This window comes from Schistocerca cancellata, chromosome 12 (assembly GCF_023864275.1).
Source record: "Schistocerca cancellata isolate TAMUIC-IGC-003103 chromosome 12, iqSchCanc2.1, whole genome shotgun sequence".
In the NCBI taxonomy this organism is placed as follows: Eukaryota; Metazoa; Arthropoda; class Insecta; order Orthoptera; family Acrididae; genus Schistocerca; species Schistocerca cancellata.
In genome coordinates this window covers 106,958,727-106,976,979 of record NC_064637.1, presented here as the reverse complement: position 1 = coordinate 106,976,979, position 18,253 = coordinate 106,958,727, and the positions used below count along the sequence as shown (strand labels likewise).

The window sequence follows — 18,253 nt, the reverse complement described above, 5'->3', positions numbered from 1 at the left end:
CCCCTGGACCCCCCATTTGGCTACGTTTTTGACAGGATGTGATGAACACGAAAAGTTCATATGGAGCACATTACAAGTAGTAAGAGGTTGACTTTTATCTTCAATATTGTTGGTTACAAAAGAGATATTCACATGCAACATTTGCCATTACATACATTTTTATCAATCATTTATTGTCCTGTAGACATGCAGTTTTACAGATTATATGATGATTTTTTGTTTCCTCTTTTTAGCTATTGACAGTCAGAAGATGCAGAAGATAACTATTGGCTGATTGAAAACAATTGCAGCATTATGAAATGCTCCCATCATTGCTTTGTAAAACAATACAACAAAATAAAAGGACCCATCATTCTGGAACACAACATTAGATGTTCATATAGAATCATCAATGAAAATTTATATTAATGAAAATTTATATTAAGATATACTGTTAAAGAAATATTAGTGAAGTCATCCAGTTAATCCCCAAGTTTTTAGAGAATCTGACTCCCATGTAAAAAACATCTCTAAACATCTGATTACAAAAGAGGTAATGTGTTAAATATCTGGTGTCAAGAGTATAAGGTAGAAAAAGTTTAGAAAGGTTTAAAATTATATTTAAAATTTGTTGAGAGTCACTAAGTGTTTTCATTATCAGACCCTGGATGAGCATAGTGTGGATGATTTGCACTCCATTTCAAACAAAAGGTAGTTTTTCATAAATCCCAGTTTTTATGACACCATATCTCCTGAACAACAATGATATAATTTTGCAGTTATGTTCAGTGGTATATGTGGATACAGTCTGCAAAATACATTGTGAATAGAGTTAGTAGTAAAGAAGTAATAAATTAAAACAACATGCCTGATGCTGAAGTATTACTGCACAAAAATCAAAAAGCAAAAAAAGCAAAAAAGCAAGAATGTGTGATAAACTTTTTGCCTTTTGTCATTTTGTGTGGTCATCAGTGAGAAAAAGTTTGGAAAATGTTTGAAATTATGTGTAAGGTTTGTTGGAACTGGGCGAGAATCACTGATCAGCCTATACCTGGACTCATCCATGAACATAACCTGGGACCACTGTTCCAATGACCATGTGCTGTGTTCTTGACACCAGGCTTTACAGCCTCTCCTGTGACTAAGGTTCAGTGTAACGCACCTTGTAGGTCTCCAGGCGAATAAACTATGTCTGTTCATTCGTCTGTAGACTGTGCATCTGGAGACAACTGTTCCAGTGGTTGCGGTAAGGTCCCGAGCAAGGCTACCTGCACTACTCCGTGGCCGTCTGAGGGCACTGATGGTGAGATATCCGTCTTCTTGTGGTGCTGTACACTGTGGCCATCGTGTACTGTAGTGCCTGGACACGTTTCCTGTCTGCTGGAATCGTTGCCATAATCTTGAGATCACACTTTGTGGCACACGGAGGGCATGTGCTACGACTTGCTGTGTTTGACCACCCTCCAGTCGCCCTAGTATTTTACCCCTCATAACGTCATCAATATGTGTTCTTTGAGCCATTTTCAAAACACAGTCACCATTAGCATGTCTGAAAACGTCTGCACACTTACTTGCTGCGCCATGCTCTGACATGCACCAACACACCTCTGCGTATGTGAACTGCTGCCAGCACCACCGTGTGACGACCGCAGGTCAAATGCACTGCATGGTCATACCCCGAGGTAATTTAAACCCGCAAACTGCCCACCAGAGCACTGTTTCACCATGTATCAGCATTATCCTTAATTTATGAGCATGAGTCTAGATAAAAGTTGGTGTACAAGCCTATTCCAGTCAGGGAAGAAGCCTGTCTCCTTTATCACTTTTCTGAATAAGTGATTTATGGAAACCGCTTAAAACATATCCTGAGGGATATTGTGCAAAATTCTGTCCAATTGTCACATCAGATTGTCAAATATCAGAACTGGTTGCAGGGCTGTACCCATAATGCACCTAACATTCTCAATTGGGGAGAGATCCCACAACCTTACTGGTGAAGGTAGGGACTGGCAAGCACGAAGACAAGCAATGAAAACTCTCGTCATTTATGGGCAGGCATTATTGCGCTGAAATGTAAGCACAGGATGGCTTACTGTGAAGGGCAACCAAAAAATGTGTAGGCAATGGTCAATGTACTGTTGTGCTGTAAGGGCACTGTGGATGACTACCAAAGGGTTCCTGCTATGAAGAGATATGGCACTGTAGACCATCACTCATGGTAGTCAGGCCATATGGTGGGCAACAATCAGATTGGTACCCACTGATGTCCTGTGCATCTCCACACGCATCTTGCACCTGGAATCTCATTGACTAAAGTAGCATTGTCTTCAGAGATGAGTCCTGCTTCAAACTGAGCCCTGATGCCCAGCAATGGCATGTCTGGGTATGACTTAAACAGCAGTAGGATACAACCTGTCACCTGTCACACAGCCTGACAACCAACAGTGATTGTCTGGAGGTTCCATTTCTTTTTGGTACTCATCTGCGGCACCCTTACAGCACAGTATTCTAGCTGATGGTATTCTAAGCCCTACTAAGGGACTAAAATTACCTGAAATTTTGTCCAAACACTCCTTGGCCATTGTCACGTGGTACGAGTACCAGTGGCAATGATGCGGATACCAGTGACGTCACAGCCGGCAGATAGTGTATATGAGGGGCGTACACACAGCCCACCGGCAGTCGTACCACTTGAAAATAGCCAAAGAGTGCTTGGCCAAAAGTGAGCCGTGCACGGCACACGTTTATCCCATTTAGTCTTTGTCATCTTCTGTTACGATACTGCTGCCTCGTTTTCTTACTCCACTTACTGTAGTCACCAACTTCCTGCCTTACTTGCCCGTGAGTGGCAGCAGCAGTGCGTATCAATAAGTGCACTGTCATAACATATCTGGAGCGACCGGTAGTATTTCCGGGTCGTCGTGTGTCTGGCAGTCAGTTCGGGATGGACCAGCAGTGCAGTTGGGATGCAGCAGCAGTGAAGTTGGGGGACAGAGCACTCGTGAGGCGCCGACAGCCAGTGCTTTCCGACCCCTGGCGACACACATGAACTGTCCGATGGAGGGAGATTGGAGCAGGACAACAGTTCGTTGGTCGTTCGATTGGTCGTCTCATGGGCCAACATATACTTGGTCCTTTCACTGTTTATGGGCCTGGGCAGTTGGTCGGTTGGCGTGGAGTAGCGAGGAAATCTCTGCGGCATGTACTTTGGCCGGGCCCACTGGTGGCCTCTATGCAGTATTGGAGTGTGTGGTGCTGTTCCCATTGCTACGAGGTTCGTGGCTCACCGATTCTCGACATGAAAGTTGAGTTTTAACTTAATCTAGCAAGTCACAATTGTTCACATTGTGTCGTTTGGAGTTTGTTGTAGGCTGTTGGGGTATACCCACAAGCAACAACGTGTGTTTTCAAGTTGGCAAATTTTAGCCACCCTCCAGTGGAGTTTAAATGTACTTTCTTATTTGAATTGAAGTGCACCAGCGGAATCTTCTGCCTTGTGACCGTTAATGTTCCAGTTACCTGCCCTGACCATTGACGTAAATTCAGGCAGTGTATTTTCCTCATTGTGTTGTCGATGTCCAGCTAGTGTGTAGTTTGACAGCACAATGTATAACTGGTTGTGGGCACTCATACCTTCTACATTGTTCCATTGAACTCCCTGTTGTGTGCTGGTTGGGTGAAGCAGAGGTTATCTTGTCGGTGGGTCCGTTGACTGTCTGTCAGTTAGGTTGTTGTCGGATCGCAACGGTTGGGCCGACTGAGTGTCTCACCTAAGCGAGCGTTAGTGTTTGAATTCCAGGCTGACCCTCAGAACTTATGAGCGCCGTTGGGCATACTGCCTTCTCTTGTTTGTTCTTATTGTTTGTACTTGTATGCCTTCTAGCCGATTTTTACATTAAGGTTGTTTTGCCCTTAAGGCATCAGATGGTTTGGGCCTTCAGACTAATTTAAGAACTGTTTTACATAAAGCCTTCGCCATTTTTAAAATTAATGTTATTGAGCCTTAATAAATTGTCAGATTCTTTGGGCCTTCAGCCTAGTTAAGGAACTGTTTTAAGATAAGGCTTTGCCTTTTAAATTTCTGATTTTGGTTGAGCTTTAAGTTATTGGCTTTCAGCGGTTTTTAAATTAAAGTAGTCTTGCCCTTGAGGCATGATATTTTACGCCGCATTCAGCTGCTAATTGAGTTCCCAAAAGTAAAACTGTGTTTCTTTTTTTTTTTTTAATTTCTTGCCTCTTGTATTGTTTGATCAAATAAAAGGTAGTATGTTCGAGTGTAACTGATAGCCGCGTATTTTGGCCCCTTTCCACAACTTAAACTACCTGTCCTGTCCTGCCGGTTTAGCTGGGTGTCTCAAAAAGCTCATACAATTTTAATCATTTGATGCAACTGGAGACCTGAGAACTTTCTATTCAGTGTTACTGCTATGAGACTCTGCATTCTTACATTCTATGCCCCGTTTTCTTGGCCATCGTGGCAAACCATCCTGTGCTTACATTTCAGCAAGATAATGCCTGTCCACACATGGCGAGAGTTTCTACTGCTTGTCTTCATGCTTGCTGAACCCTCCCTTGGCCAAACAAGGTTGCCGCATCCCTCCCCTGGCCGACAAGGTCGCTCGATCTCTCCCCAATTCAGAACGTTTTGAGCATTATGGGCAGGGCCTCCAACCAGCTCCAGAATTTGACGATCTAATGCACCAACTGGGCAGAATTTGCCAAGATATCAGTTAGGAGGACATCCAACAACTCTATAAATTGACACCAAACCGAGTAACTCCTTGCGTAAGGGCCAGACACGGACCAACGTGTTGTTGACTTGCTCAATTTGTGAAGCTCTTTCTCTTGAAAAAATCATTCAATTTTTCTGAAGTTTTAATCCTTTTTTTATTTGTATATGTACATCACATCTACCGATTTCCGTAGCATCCGGATGATTCCTTTGTGGTGTGTTATTTTTTTGTGTCTTAGAGTTCTTTCTTTTGCTTGTGCCTTATTCCCGCAGTGACGCAGGGTCGGCATGGTGAATCGGATTTGGCAAGGTTAATTTAAGGGGTGGCCGGATGCACCTCCTGCCGCCACCCCATACCCCCCAAGATGGAATTAGTGTACCCCAACTGTCTGTGTCAAGTGTAATCCATGGAATAGTGTGAATGTGTTCAGACGTCTGCGAGCCGTGTAACTGAGGCGGGATGTGGGGACCAGCCCGGTTTTAACCTAGTGGGATGTGGAAAACCGCCTAAAAACCACATCCAGGCTGGCGGGCACTCCGGCCTCCATCGTAAACCCGCCCGGCGGATTCAATCCGGGGCCGGCGCGCCTACCCGAGTCCAGGAAGCAGCGCATTAGCTCTCTCAACCGGGCAGTTTTTTTTTGTGTCTTAGAGTGTATTACAAAAATAAATGACTATCGGAAAGTAAGCAGACAAAGTGTTGTGAAAGAAAGCACTACAGCTGTGATGGGACCACGAGAAATAATCGAATATTAAAAAATTATCGAAGCCAAAAAAAGTTTACAGATCCACGAAATCAGACGTTACAGTAGTTTGTTTCCCATACACAGCAGAGACTAAAAATCAATTTCTTTTAAAAACAGCGAAAACATGAGAACAAACAACAGCACAGCGTTGCGCCATGATCTTAACTGCACAGTTTCACAAAGTGCACGAAGCCTCTCTCACCCCCCAGGTCTTGCGCAGCTCTGAGGAGACGAGCGACAGGCGCTGCTGCTGGCGGCCCAGCTCCGTCTCCAGGTGGCCGTTGAGCTGCTGGAGGCGCGACAGCTCCCGCTGGAGGCTCTTCTTCTCCAGGATGAGCTCCTTGAGGCGCAGGAAGGTCTGGCTGACGCTGATCACCAGCCGCGGGCCATACGGCGTGTCAACGCTCTTGTAGCAGTGGCTCTTCACGTCATCCACTGCGGGGTCGCGGTCGGCGTCGGCCGGGGAATCCCCCGCCTCGCCTGCGGCCTGCTGCTGACTCAGCAGCTCCATCAGCACCTGCAGGCACAGCACAGGAATAAGACACCTCATCGGTCTGCACTGCCACAATCGATGGTCTGCACAGTAGATCCCCAACTCAGACATTCATTGGACGTTCACAGAGCTCATGTGTATGTAATGTATGAGGGTAATTCCAAGAGTAAGGTCTCCAATTTTTTATAAGTACATAGACCTGTTTATTTCTACAATGGTTTACATCAGTTTACAGCTTGAACATTTAGCTATTTTTCGACATAATCACCATTTCTGTTGATGCATTTTTGTAGACGCTGTGGCAGTTTTTGTATGCCTATGTCATACCAGCTCACCGCCATGCTGTTCAATGAGTTATAAACCTCTTCTTTCACCTCGTCGTCGGAGCTGAATCGCTGGGACCACAATTAACGCTGACAGGTACTCTGAGACTCTGAAAAAACTCAAACGGGCAATTCAGAACCGGAGAAGAGGACTGTTGAGCAAGGGCGTACATATTCTCCATGACAACGCTCGCTTACACATCACTCGGCAAACCTTTGCTCTCCTGCAACAATTTCAGTGGATCATAATCACCCACCCACCCTATAGTCCTGACTTGGCACCCAGTGACTGTCACCTGTTCCCTAGGTTAAAAGAACATTTGGCCGGAAAGCGATTCAGCTCCGACGACGAGGAGAAAGATGAGGTTCATAACTTTCTGAACAGCATGGTGGTGAGCTGGTATGACATGGGCATACAAAAACTGCCACAGCGGCTACAGAAATGCATCGACAGAAATGGTGATTCTGGTACCGCGTGCTGGGGAATTTGAATCCCCGCCAGACGTCATGGACATCGAAGATCCATAGAGGTCTATGCACCATCGCGCCGTAAGCTGTGGCAGTGCGCGCGTCCTGGCCTGCATTTAGAGTGAGGGTGCCACAGTGGAACACGTGGTTGCAGCGGCCAATAGCAGTGTCCCCAATCAAGAACTTAAGTGCCTGCCTGTTGCTCAGCCTGCCAGTCTAACCTATGGGTACGTCTCAGGACATATCGCATTGCATTAGACAGCATATTTACTTTTGTGTTTTCTTTACGAGTGGACGTGGTTGTCTTGTTTGGTTTTCTTGACTCTGTTGTCCATTCTTGTTGTTGTTTTATGGTCCGTCAGTGGTCGTGTCCGCCCTCTCCCGTTGTGTTGTTGTTTGCATGCCGCTCTGCGGGGTCTTGCCGCATTTTTGTTACTTCAACCCCGCGACTGTTCCTGTCGCCGTTACAACAGAGATTATGTTAGAAAATAGCTAAATGTTCAAGCTGTAAACTGATGTAAACCACTGTAGAAATAAACAGGTCTATGTACTTACAAAAAAAAAGGAGACCTTACTTTTGGGATTACGCTCATAATAGACCAGGTTCACATATAGCAGTAAACGATACAACTCTGAGTAAACATCTCAGTACACTGTATTTTATGTTACACAAACACTTATGTTTACGGCTTTCTTTTCAATTTATACTAGTAGTTAGTCAACAACATCTGAGGCAAACTTTAATTTACAGTAGAATATACACCGATGTGAACTTAAGGACGAAAATAACTTTAACATGGTTTGCCACCACCAAATAACATAGCTCGAAGAAACTTCAACCAGACCTAGAAAGAACTATTACAGTGTAGTTCAGAACGTAATTAAAAGATATACGCAATGAGACAGGGCCTACTTTAGCAGTTACGTCGTCCCAGAAAAAAGACAAATTGCCCCTCCGTAATATATACATGTATATCCAATAAAAATCAAATCATTTTATTTAAATTTTAATAAAACCATATTTTTCGAAAAAAACACATAAGATAACATTGATAATCAAGCAGTACAAAACAGCAGAAATTAGTTAAGAAATATCTGTACCTAGCCGGAAACTGTTAACAATATAATTTTTACGTTTTTAATAGCCATTATTTTGAAAACAAAACAGTATAACCTCTACTACGCTACAAAAACAAAAAACGTTTTTTTCTTAGTTTCTATTCTGCAAACTTTCTTATTACTTCTTTTAAATTTCCTTGATCAGCAATTTCGTACTCAACTGTCAATTTTCTGTAGTAGAACGTAAAAAGTGTTTAGTTAATTTTATCTCTGGGAAACTCCCTTCACCACTAGCTGCAGTTATTGGCGTCGTTAGCAATATACTTAAAGGACTAGTAAGATTTGGGGCAAAATTTAAATTTGTAATTAAGTTCAGTTTCTTTTTTGCTAAAAGGCGCAGATACTGCTGAAATTTCCTCTGTTAATTCTACCCCATTTATGTCAGCAGAATAACCATCAGTTAAAATACATTCTAAATGCTTTAACTGTTTTAGTAGCATTTCTTTCGACATGGCACTTTAATCGTATATATTAGACAATTATTGCAAATAGTTACTATAATTACTAAGCAGTCCAAATCTGTCATCTCGTACATTTAGCGCTTCATCGATTTTAAAATTAAAAAAAAAAAAAAGTATTTTCTTTGTTCTTTTGGAAGTTTGATGGGTACATCTCGTGCTTCCTCTGAGAGGTTTCTTTTTATTATTGTGGCGGATTCTTAAGCGAATGAGGCATGGCTGCCTCTCGCCTTACCCATAGAATATTTGCTCTATGGCCTTACCGCGACAGTGATGCCTCGGAGCGAGCAGAGATACTTTGCCACCGCAGGGAGCGGCGAAAATCAAACAGACGCTCTCGATTGCGCAGCAACAGGCGCGGAACTAAATTTCGGCGTCCCGAACAAATTTCCGGTTTGCCCGCCCCTAGAGGTTAAGTACTCGAACACTGTACGTTAAGGGGGAATGGCAGGGTGACGGGTGAAAATATTGCTAAAATTCATGATTTTTTTCCTCCGTAGTGGAATGTAGTAGACAAATGGTGTTTGTTCCAATGAGTAAAGCGTACATTGAAGTTTGTATCGGTATTTTTTTTATTGAAAATTATTAATTTCTTCACTGTGTAATTGGGATTTTCCCGAGGCAGCTCTGAAAGGAGGTAGATCGGCGGTTGTCGCTGTAACTCCTGTTGTGGTTATCTGAAACATGACATTAACATATCACCTGAATCCTTACAGATGTAATTTTAGTTCTTGTAGGGATTTACAAAAAAAAATGGCGAAATTATAGACATTTGAAAAAAATTGCCATTTTGGATCCCTCTTTTTTGGCCGAAAAAAATATTAAATATCGACATAAAAAAATCGGCTACAATGAACTGAAGAGAATTCAGTTTGCTTCAAAGGAGACCAAAATTCATTAAAATCTACTGAAAATGCCGAAAAACCTGGTTCTGTGAAAAACGCATATTAACCTAACATAACCTAACCTAACCTACAAGTATTTAACATATATAAAAAAGGGAGAAAGCTTGAAACTTACGAGATATCGTCGATGCCTGCTCTATAGTAACTATCGTCCCAGCTGGTGGATGGCCGCTTTCTGCTACTTTGACCTGATAAGCTCTCATTTTCGTCCTCAAAGCCCTTTTCGTCGCTGAGTGCACCGTCGCTGGCATCACTATCTTCACAGAATGGACGCATTTCATGGCCGATTTTGATTTGAAGAGCATTTGCCACGTGCATTAGTCCAGTATGGCCTACACTGAACAGACATACGGCCAGATTTGAAACAAAGTTGACAGTATCGCTTTGGCTGGATTTCATTTTTGGAGTGTATCTCCAAATGAGAGTATTGAAACTTTCGTCCACATTTTGAGTAAAACCGCCCAAACAAGGCTCCAGAAAATCAGGTTTACTCAAATTGGTATAAATTGGAGTAATGGCATCGATAACGACTTGCGGCAACCGGCTTTCTAACACTGAGGCGTGCCGTGCACACTTGGCTTCAAAAGCTCACTGAATCGTTACTTTTTGGAGTTCGCCCATAATATTTTGGGAATTAATTCTTAAACGTGTATACATTCGAATTCCGTAATACAAAAGTGATGAGTCTTTTCGACTGTCACCTTGTCTTTTCCCCTTAAGGATGTTTCATGGCGCACAACGTCAGTCATTTTTCGTATCTTGGATAGGTACTTGTATTCTATAATATGACAAGTGGTCTATAAGACGAGAAAAGTATTCATGATGATGACAGGTCAGACATATTCTAATATTTTTCAGTTCGTCATGCATTTGAGAATGGCTACAAAGCCGAACTCATGATTGTGTACAATAAATGAACAATTAACAGTGAAATAGCGGAAATTTAATTCAAGAAAATTAATATTAACTCTTAATATTAAGAATTACAATACCAGAGAAGGGAAGTTGCTACTAACCATATAGCAGAGATGTTGAGTCGCGATAGGCACAACAAAGAGATTCACACGATTATGGCTTTTGGCCATTAAGGCCTTTGTCAGCAGTAGGCATACATACACACACGCACACACACACTCACGCAAACTCAACTTGCACACACGTCTGTGTCTCAGAGAACTGTGGTTTCATTTCTCTGAGACTGCAAACGTGTGTGCAACTTGCGATTTTGTGTGTGTGTGTGTGTGTGTGTGTGTGTCTACTGCTGACAAAGGCGTTAGTGGCCGAAAGCTATAACTGGGTGAATCTTTTTGTTGTGCCTATCGCAACTCAGCATCTCCGCTATACGGTGAGTAGCAACTTTCCTTCTCTGGTATTGTTACATTCCATCTTGGATTTTCCATTGTTTAATGTTAACAGTTAAAACGATTACGAAATTTATCATGGAAAAGCTTTCCTGCCACGCAGGATTAGCCGAGCGGTCTAAGGCGCTGCAGTTGTGGACTGGCTGGTCCCTGCAGAGGTTCGAGTCCTCCCTCGGGCATGGGTGTGTTTGCTTGTCCGTAGGATAATTTAGGTTAAATAGTATGTAAGCTTAGGGACTGATGACCTTAGCAGCTAAGTCCCATAAGATTGCACACACATTTGAACATTTTTTTAAAGTTTTCCTTTTCAGAAAACAATTAATCTACTAAATATATTTTTATTTTGTGTCAACCACGTCCGTTATGTATAAAGAAAAGCCACAGCCTCCCTTGGAGTTGTTCTCTGCACGTGACAAAACGCGAGTGTCAACAAAAAATTCATCTGACCAAGGACTAATAGCCCAGGATATTTCGACAAGTGTGACTGGCTCCATTGTTCTCCGCTTTAAGGAGCTGCGATACTCACCTTCCAGACCTTGGGCAGATTGGTGACGATCTCCGTGCGGTCCATCGTGGGTGCGACGCTGGTGGGAGCGTCGTCCGAGTTGCCAGCGGCCGATGTGGCCGGCGCTGCTGTGGCGTCTACGTCTGTGTCTGCACGGTCAGCATCCGCAGTCGGCTCAGGCGCCGCTGCGTCTGCAGCTTCCGCCTGCGCCGCGAGCTCCATCAGCGTGCGAGACAGCGCTGCTGCCCCTGTGACACGAAAGCAAACCGTATCCACAGGGTGTTCCCATAGTACCGTTTCCTTCGCACGAGAAAAGTTCAAATGGTTCCAATGGCTCTGAGCGCTATGGGACTTAACTTCTGAGGTCATCAGTCCCCTAGAAGTTAGAACTACTTAAACCTAACTAACCTAAGGACATCACACACATCCATGCCCGTGGCAGGATTCGAACCTGCGACAGTAACGAGAAAAGTAATGAGACTGATTACACTGCGAGCAATCTGGCAATGCTGTGCTGTTCATCTTGTTGTAGATCGGTGTATTCGTCCCTTCCAGACACTTGGTCTGAGTTTCCACTCCCTACAGCCATCATGTGATTTTTGAGAGCGCCCTTTCGTGAAGCTGTGTTTTGTTACATGTTACGGAAATGGAACAGCAGAATTTAGAGCAACATTTTGCCATCAAATTTTGTGTTAAATCGCGAGTGTGACCTTTGAAAAGTTGAAACAGACCTATGGTGAACATTCTTTACCAAGAACACAAGTTTTTCGCTGGGACAGATCATTTTTGGAAAGTCGAGAACACATTGAAGATTAATCTCTGTTCTATCCACAGATTAACGCCCGTTTGTGAACAAATAAATTTTTTTAGGTGGAGCAAGGCCACCGCTTAATTTTACAAAAAGATAAACTTCCTTCGAAAACAAAAAGCTTCTTCTCCTACCAAAGTTTTAAAACAAGCGAAAGAATTATGCCACCTTATTGAATTGAAATATTAGCAAACTGAACTGAATTTACATTCCTTTGTCGGGTTTTCTCTCGACACTTTCCGGCGGATGCCAAGGAAGTAGACGGGGAGTCCAGGGTCGTTGGCTGGCAAAGCGAAGACGTGGCACCTGAACGTTCAGGTTGCGTCGAAGTCTCTTCCGGGCGGCAGCCCGAGGCGGGTCGAAAGACACCTGCTTTCCTTTCTTCCGGCTATTTAACACAGCAGGTCCAGTTTTCCTCCGCTGATTCTGGAGTGATGACTGGCGGCTGTTGGCGATCCCTGATTGGCAGGTGGTGATATCATAGTGTGACCATCCACGCCAGAAAACGGCTCGTGTGTGTGCGCAGTTCACGGTTGATTGAATGTTTGGCGGGAACGCCTGTAGCGCCGGCTGGCGGATTGCACCGGTACTAAGTTGCAGGCGCCGCTTAACTCTGCCGCAGTAGCCGACCGTTGCGTTTGTGTGGCTGTGCGTGCCACGGCAGTCTCATTCAGGGAGACTAACTTAAAAAACCGACGAAAACTTCGAATGTGTGTGTGCTCTTCTGAGACTGTTTCTCCAGGACAAACTGTCAACCAAGTACAAAGATGTCCTTGAAAGGCTCAAGAAGATGGTGAACCGAGTGAGAACAGACATTGCGGACAAGTGGATTCTCCATCATGACAATGCCCCACGTCACACAGCCACGTCCATCTCGGAATTTTTGACCCCAAATGCCATTCCTATTGTCCCACAGAATCCCTATTCACCTGATCTGAGTATTTGTGACCTTCATTTCTCAAAACTGGAAAAGTCTTAAAAGAAAGTCATTTTGGGACTCTGGAGAACATTCAAATGAGTGTGCTTGACACATTAAAAGCCCCCACCAGTTGAAGTCTTTCAGTGCTGCTACCAAGACTGAGAACGACGACTCCGCCGATGTTTAGCTACTGAAGGGAACTACTTTGAAGGGGACGATATTGTTCTTATGTCAAATCTAAAGTATATGTCAATAATCCGACTTCTCTGGAGCAACTGAAAGGAAATATCCGTAGTGAAGTGGCAGCCTAGTCGTCAAGCAAAATTTCATCGTTTAAATGAGTTCTTTAGGTGGGCCGGATTGCATTTAGATGACATTGGTTTTAAGAAGTAAATTCCTAAACTGTCCGTCTCATTAATAAATAAAGATTTTGTCAATAGACTTTAAGCCCTATTTTATTTTGGCACATCAAATGTAAACTTTCTTGGAGATATCCTGTACTGTGTATGTCATGTTTGTTATTCCAAAAAATCTTCAAAATATGGTACGGAAAATAAAATGTTTTTGTACTTGTACCTGTTCTACTACAAAATGTTTTAAGAGATAAGGAGTATAAGTATTTTAATATATTACAAAAAATAATGCAGGGGCCCTGCAATCTCTGACCATACCTACAACTATACACAGACTAATTGACCATTAGGAAAAAATATGTGATAATTCAATAGTAACTCACATAACTTATAAATAGGCACTTACTATAACAGTCAATTATTCAGTTCCCTTCAGAAAGCGATGCTTATACTCTCATCCCTCAGTTGTTTTAAACATTTTGAACTGACCCTGTAAACAGCAGACTGTAACAATACCAATGCAGAGGCATTGTTTGACTAGGAAGGCATGTCGGTAGCAGGTATACATGCGCGTTTCATTGTTTGTGGGACGTTCGATTAGCTATGCCGATTTGCACCTTGTTGTTTTGTTGTTGTTGTCTTCAGTTCGGAAACTGGTTTGATGCAGCTCTCTATGCCACTCTATCCTGTGCAGGCTTCTTCATCTCCAAATAATTACTACAACCCACATCCTGTTGCATCTTCTTACTGTATTCGTCTCTTGGTCTCAAACTACCAAACCCCCCCACACTTCCCTCCAATACTAAATTCGTAATCCCTTGGCCTCTCAGAATGTTTCCTATATACCAATCCCATCTTCTAATCAGGTTGTACCACAAATTTCTTTTCTCATCAGTTCTATTCAGTACTTGCTCATTAGTTCTATTATCTACCCATCTAATCTTCAGCATCATTCTGTAGGACCACATTGCAAAACCTTCTTGTCTAAACTGTTTATCTTATTTCCTAATATAATTCCCTTAGCAGCACCTGATTTAATTCGACTACATTCAATTATCCTTGTCCGGTTTTTGTTGATGTTCATGTTACACCCTCCTTTAGAGTCACTGTCCATTCCGTTCAACTGCTCTTCCAAGTCCTTTGCAGTCTCTGACAGAATTACAATGTCATCGTATTTCTTCTCCCTGAACTTTAACTCCTACTCCAAATTTTTCTTTGGTTTCCTTTACAGATTAAAATTCATTGGGGATCGGCGACAACCCCGTTTCACTCCCTTCTCAACGACTGCTTCCCTTTCATGCCCCTCGACTCTTATAACTGCTATCTGGTTTCTGTACAAGTTGTAAATAGCCTCTCAATCCCTGTATTTTACCCCTGCTGCCTTCAGAAATTCAAAGATAGTATTCCAGTCAACTGTGTCAAAATCGTCATCTAAATCTACAATTGTTATAGATGTAGGTTTGCCTTTCCTTAACCTTTCTTCTAATATAGGCCATAGTGTCAGTATCGTGTTGCGTGTTCCTATATTTGTCCGCAATCTTCTCCGACGTCAGGCTTCTAACAGTTTTTCCATTCTATAAATAATTCGTGTTAGTAATTTGTAACCATAAGTTACTAAAATGATAGTTCTGTAATTTTTGCACCTGCCATCAATCACCTGCTTTCTTTGGAAATGAAATTATTATATTCTTTTTGAAGTGTGAGGGTATTTCGCCTGTCTCATACATCTTGCGTACCACATGGAAGAGTTTTGTGATGGCCGGTTCTCCCAAGGCTACCAGTACGGTTCAAATGGCTCTGAGCACTATGGGACTTAGCATCTATGGTGATCAGTCCCCTAGAACTTAGAACTACTTAAACCTAACTAACCTAAGGACATCACACAACACCCAGTCATCACGGGCTATCAGTAGTTCTGACAGAGAGTCGTCTACTCCAGGGGCTCTGTTTCAACTCAGGTCTTTGAATGTTCTGTCAAATTCTTCTCGCAGTAATCTGTCAAATCATTCTCATCTAGGTGCTCCTTCGCTGGGAGTAGACAACATTCCATTAGAACTACTGATAGCCTTGGGAGAGCCAGCCCTGACAAAACGCTACCATCTGGGGAGCAAGATGTACGAGACAGGCGAGATACCCTAAGACTTCAAGAAGAATATAATAACTCCAATCCCAAAGAAAGCAGGTGTTGACAGATGTGAAAATTACCGAACTATCAGATTAATAAGTCATGGTTGCAAAATACTAAGACGAATTCTTAACAGACGAATGGAAAAACTGTTAGAAGCTGACCTCGGGGAAGATCAGTTTGGATTCTGTAGAAATGTTGGAACACGTGAGGCAATACTGACCCTATGACCAATCTTAGAAAATTGATTAAGGAAAGGCAAACCTACGTTTCTAGCATTTGTAGACTTAGAGAAAGCTTTTGACACTGTTGACTGGAATACTCTCTTTCAAATACTGAAGGTGGCAGGGGTAAAATACAGTGAGCGAAATGCTATTTACAATTTGTACAGAAACCAGATGGCAGTTATAACAGTCGAGGGGCATGAAAGGGAAGCAGTGGTTGGGAAGGGAGTGAGACAGTGTTGTAGCCTCTCCCCGATGTTATTCAATCTGTATATTGAGCAAGCAGTAAAGGAAACAAAACAAAAATTTAGAGTAGGTATTAAAATCCATGGAGAAGAAATAAAAACTTTGTGGTTCGCCGATGACATTGTAATTCTGTCAGAGACAGCAAAAAACTTGCAAGAGCAGTTGAACGGAATGGACAGTGTCTTGAAAGGAGGATATAAGATGAACATCAACAAAAGCAAAACGAGGATAATGGAATGTGGTCGAATTAAGTCGGGTGATGCTGAGGGAATTAGATTAGGAAATGAGTCACTTAAAGTAGTAAAGTTTTGCTATTTGGGGAGCAAAATAACTGATGATGGTCAAAGTAGAGAAGATATAAAATGTAGACTGGCAATGGCAAGGAAAGCGTTTCTGAAGAAGAGAAATTTGTTAACATCGAGTATAGATTTAAGTGTCAGGAAGTAGTTTCTGAAAGTATTTGTATGGAGTGTAGCCATGTATGAAAGTGAAACATGGACGATAAATAGTTTGGACAAGAAGTAAATAGAAGCTTCCGAAATGTGGTGTTACAGAAGAATGCTGAAGATTAGATGGGTAGATCACGTAACTAATGAGGAGGTATTGAATAGAGTCGAGGAGAAGAGGAGTTTGTGGTACAACTTGACTAGAAGAAAGGATCGGTTGGTAGAACATGTTCTGAGGCATCAAGGGATCACCAATTTAGTACTGGAGGGCAGAGTGGAGGGTAAAAATCGTATAGGGAGACCAAGAGATGAATACACTAAGCAGATTCAGAAGGATGTAGGTTGCAGTAGGTACTGGGAGATGAAGAAGCTTGGACAAGATAGAGTAGCACGGTGAGCTGCATCAAACCAGTCTCAGGACTAAAGACCACAACAACAACCACAACCATACAGGGTAAAAATGGAAATGAGAGTTTGGCGTCATTGGCCGGGAGGCCCGTTACGGGGCAGGCCCGGCCGCCTTGGTGATGGTCTTATTACATTCGATGCCACATTGGGCGACCTGCGCGAAAGATGGGGTTGAAATGATGATGAAGACACCACAACACCCAGTTCCTGAGCGGAGATAATCCCTGACCCATCTGGGAATCGAACCCGGGCCCCTTCGACAGTTTGTCACGCTGGGCATTCAGCTATCGGGGTCAACAGTAATAACTAGACCAAAACAAGCACCCTCACAGACACCAACCGCATCACACGGCATTTCAAGCCCTCATTTAGCGTTTGTGTGATCATGGGCCCTCTCAGGCAGATGAACGTGCAGGGTGGCAACGGACTGTTCATACTCGAGATTTGGAGGACCGGATTCTGAAGGATATTGAGGCCAACCCTAGTACAAGTTCCAGGCAAGGAGCCTGTTGTAAGCCAGAGTACGATTATGTGAATCCTGTATGGCAACCGCTACTATCCCTGTCACCTAAAACGAGTGCAGGGATTATCACAGCAGATTTTCCACTACAGGAAGGACTTTGTCAATGGTTTTTCCACAATTGTGGAACTTCTGTCATCAGTCCTCTTTACCGACGAGCCATTCTGTTGCTTACAGTATGCTGCTTCAATATCACAGCCTGCAACACACGAAGAACACACGTGCACATGGTCAGAGGAACTTTTCATTCGTGAGCACCGTCTACGATGGTAACTATGCATTTCTGGACACATGTTCAAAGGACCTTTTTTCCTCTTTTTCCAGTCAGGAATCAATCCCTGTAGTTTGTCGGTTTTATTAATGATCATCCTGCAGACACCCTATACACGGTGGTCCATTGATCGTGACCGGGCCAAATATCTCACGAAATAAGCGTCAAACCAAAAAACTAAAAGGAACCAAACTTGTCTAGCTTGAAGGGGGAAACCAGATGGCGCTGTGGTTGGCCCGCTAGATGGCGCTGCCATAGGTCAACCAGATATCAACTGCGTTTTTTTTAAAAATAGGAACCCCCATTTTTTAGTACATATTCGTGTAGTACGTAAAGAAATTTGAATGTTTTAGTTGGACCACTTTTTTCGCTTTGTGACAGATGGCGCTGTAATAGTCACAAACGTATAAGCACGTGGTATCACGTAACATTCCGCCAGTGCGGACGGTATTTGCTTCGTGATACATTACCCGTGTTAAAATGGACCGTTTACCAATTGCGGAAAAGGTCGATATCGTGTTGATGTATGGCTATTGTGATCAAAATGCCCAACGGGCGTGTGCTATGTATGCTGCTCGGTATCCTGAACGACATCATCCAAGTGTCCGGACCATTTGCCGGATAGTTACGCTATTTAAGGAAATAGGAAGTGTTCAGCCACATGTGAAACGTCAACCACGACCTGCAACAAATGATGATGCCCAAGTAGGTGTTATAGCTCCTGTCGCGGATAATCCGCACATCAGTAGCAGACAAATTGCGCGAGAATCGGGAATCTCAAAAACGTCGGTGTTGGGAGTGCTACATCAACATCGACCTACCTGTTACCAACTGTTCGTCTAAA

At 43.1% G+C, this 18,253-nt stretch overlaps 1 protein-coding gene across 2 annotated transcripts in view; it reads right to left on the bottom strand.

The window, feature by feature from the left end:
- The window catches only part of LOC126109635 (trichohyalin), a 230,864-nt gene that overhangs the window by 30,406 nt on the left and 182,205 nt on the right, over positions 1-18,253 (bottom strand). For both annotated transcript variants that reach the window (XM_049914680.1, XM_049914681.1), the window contains exons 12-13: positions 11,111-11,337; positions 5,660-5,974 (exon numbers count right to left, since the gene is read on the bottom strand). In XM_049914680.1, the coding sequence (XP_049770637.1) occupies positions 5,660-5,974; positions 11,111-11,337 (542 nt within the window). The remainder of the gene's footprint in view (positions 1-5,659; positions 5,975-11,110; positions 11,338-18,253) is intronic.